This window comes from Alligator sinensis, unplaced genomic scaffold, assembly GCF_000455745.1.
Source record: "Alligator sinensis unplaced genomic scaffold, ASM45574v1 scaffold451_1, whole genome shotgun sequence".
Classification (NCBI taxonomy): Eukaryota; Metazoa; Chordata; order Crocodylia; family Alligatoridae; genus Alligator; species Alligator sinensis.
Genome location: NW_005842097.1, coordinates 572,634 through 574,562, shown reverse-complemented (window position 1 = coordinate 574,562; position 1,929 = coordinate 572,634). Strand labels below are relative to the sequence as shown.

Below are 1,929 nucleotides of genomic sequence, written 5' to 3'. Positions count from 1 at the left end.
GAAACAGCAACCAGCTCACAGCACATCATTCCCTTTGCTGGGCAACAAACAGTACAAGATATTATGGAAACCTTATTAATATTGCTGTGTTACACCCTGACCCTGCTTTCTGTTGTTCCCAGAACAATCAAGCTCCTTACATCTGAAGATTTTCCCAAGCTCAATTCATTACTTAAGTAAAAAAAAAAAAAGAAAAAAAAAGTCAAGCTACCTGGCTATTTGCATGTGTGAGTATCTCATTTGTGGTTTTGTGGTTAACTGCCCGGGCAAATCAGGCCCACAATTACACAGGGTTGCTTGAAAACCTGACCTCAAATGACAAATGGCAGCTTCTCATGAGTGCTAGCATTTATTAAAATACTTTCCCAACCCTTATATGAATTCGTCTGGTACTTCCTAGCTCATTAAACACATCCCAGGATGCTTCATTTTCTAGCTACTAGAACCAGTTTCCCTATATAGCCCAGAAGTTTTCAGAGAGAAGGACACTTAAAAAACTACACCTATTTCTGTGATGAATTCTAACACAGAGCTTGGTGAGCACAGGAGACTCTGCCCATATATCTGGACTTCACTCAGTCTCCACATTAGCTTTCACTTCCAACAGTGTTTCTTTTCCAGAAGCAGGGCCTCAGAGACGACCTTGTGCATAGCTTTGTCAGCCCCTTGGGAGCACCAACACCTGCATGCTCGCAGGATGGAAGGTGGAAAAAATATCCACCAGGAACGTGTGAATTTTATTTCCCCCAAACATTTTGTTCTAGTGGATAGTTTACAATGTGCATAAATCCACATATTGTGCACATACCGTGAAAGGTCTGACATTAACTGTAATGGATCCCTAGAGAGCTTCTGTATACAAGCTGCATTTTCCCTTTGTTTTTTTGATTTAAGCCCCACTGCCACCTGGGTGGTGACTTTCCTTGAGCGTCCCCTGCTAGTACAGCTATGTCAGAGGCTAACGTCAGGTGGAAATGGTAAGTCACTTCATGCAGGGACAAAGGATGGCACCTCCTCAGAAGCATCCCTTAATCTGGCTCTTGGACTTCTTGGTACATGGGGGCACAGAATCACCTGGTGAGCTCAACTGAACCTTTTGGCTCTGCCTAAAAACTCAGTTACCTTGGAGAAAACAGCATTAGCCAGCGAGATTGTAATGTCTTGAGACGTCCCCGTGGGCATTGGTTCTAGCGGCACAGGTACAACCTGCGGACAGTCAGTGCTGCTCTGTTTTTTAGAAGACAAGAAAAGAAAGAAAGGTTAATGGGAAACTTCTCTGAGGACGTTGAGTCTCCGCAATGAAGAGAAACACAGAGAAACCCTGGAAAAGTCACCTGCAGTAAAACCTTAAATCATACTGTAGCCTACAAACCAATGCTAAGCCTCAGGCTGATGGCTCTCAGGGAGAGTGCGTGGCTTGTAGGACTGGTAATGCCATGCTGATCTTACTACCTCAGAGACACCAGTTTAAGTCCAGCCCAGGAAAGCAGTGGCTAAAAACTGCTCCCATCTTGTGGCTGTTTGATGGCACAAGGTGGCAGGCTCAACGCAGGTCCCAGCGGACAGTTGTCATCCCCACATTCAGCACTGACTGGTGCCCTCATTAACTTTCTTGGTCTAAGATGAAATCGGAATGAAATACGAATTCCCTTCTTCCCTCTAGAAGGGGCTGCTCCGAGGTCCTCATGTTACAGGCCTGGCTCCCCTTTCAGAACCTGCTCTGTGGCTAAATAGAGGGCTGGGGTCTCCAGGTGATAGGGTTGTCTGTCTGCAGCTTTTCACTTTTCACAGTAAAATAAATTCACTCACAGATTAAAAGCAAAACCATATGCACTGCAAAACCATATGCCACACCAGGGCAGTTACATTATTACAGGCATTTAAAAGGGGCCAGAGTGACACTAAAAGGACAAGCTGCACTATACAATG

At 44.9% G+C, this 1,929-nt stretch overlaps 1 protein-coding gene across 1 annotated transcript in view; it reads right to left on the bottom strand.

Annotated features, from left to right (window-relative positions):
- Window positions 1–1,929, bottom strand: part of PLXND1 (plexin D1) — a 92,299-nt gene that overhangs the window by 62,471 nt on the left and 27,899 nt on the right. The window contains exon 9 of the mRNA XM_025204790.1: window positions 1,123–1,227. Within this exon, the coding sequence (XP_025060575.1) occupies window positions 1,123–1,227 (105 nt within the window). The remainder of the gene's footprint in view (window positions 1–1,122; window positions 1,228–1,929) is intronic.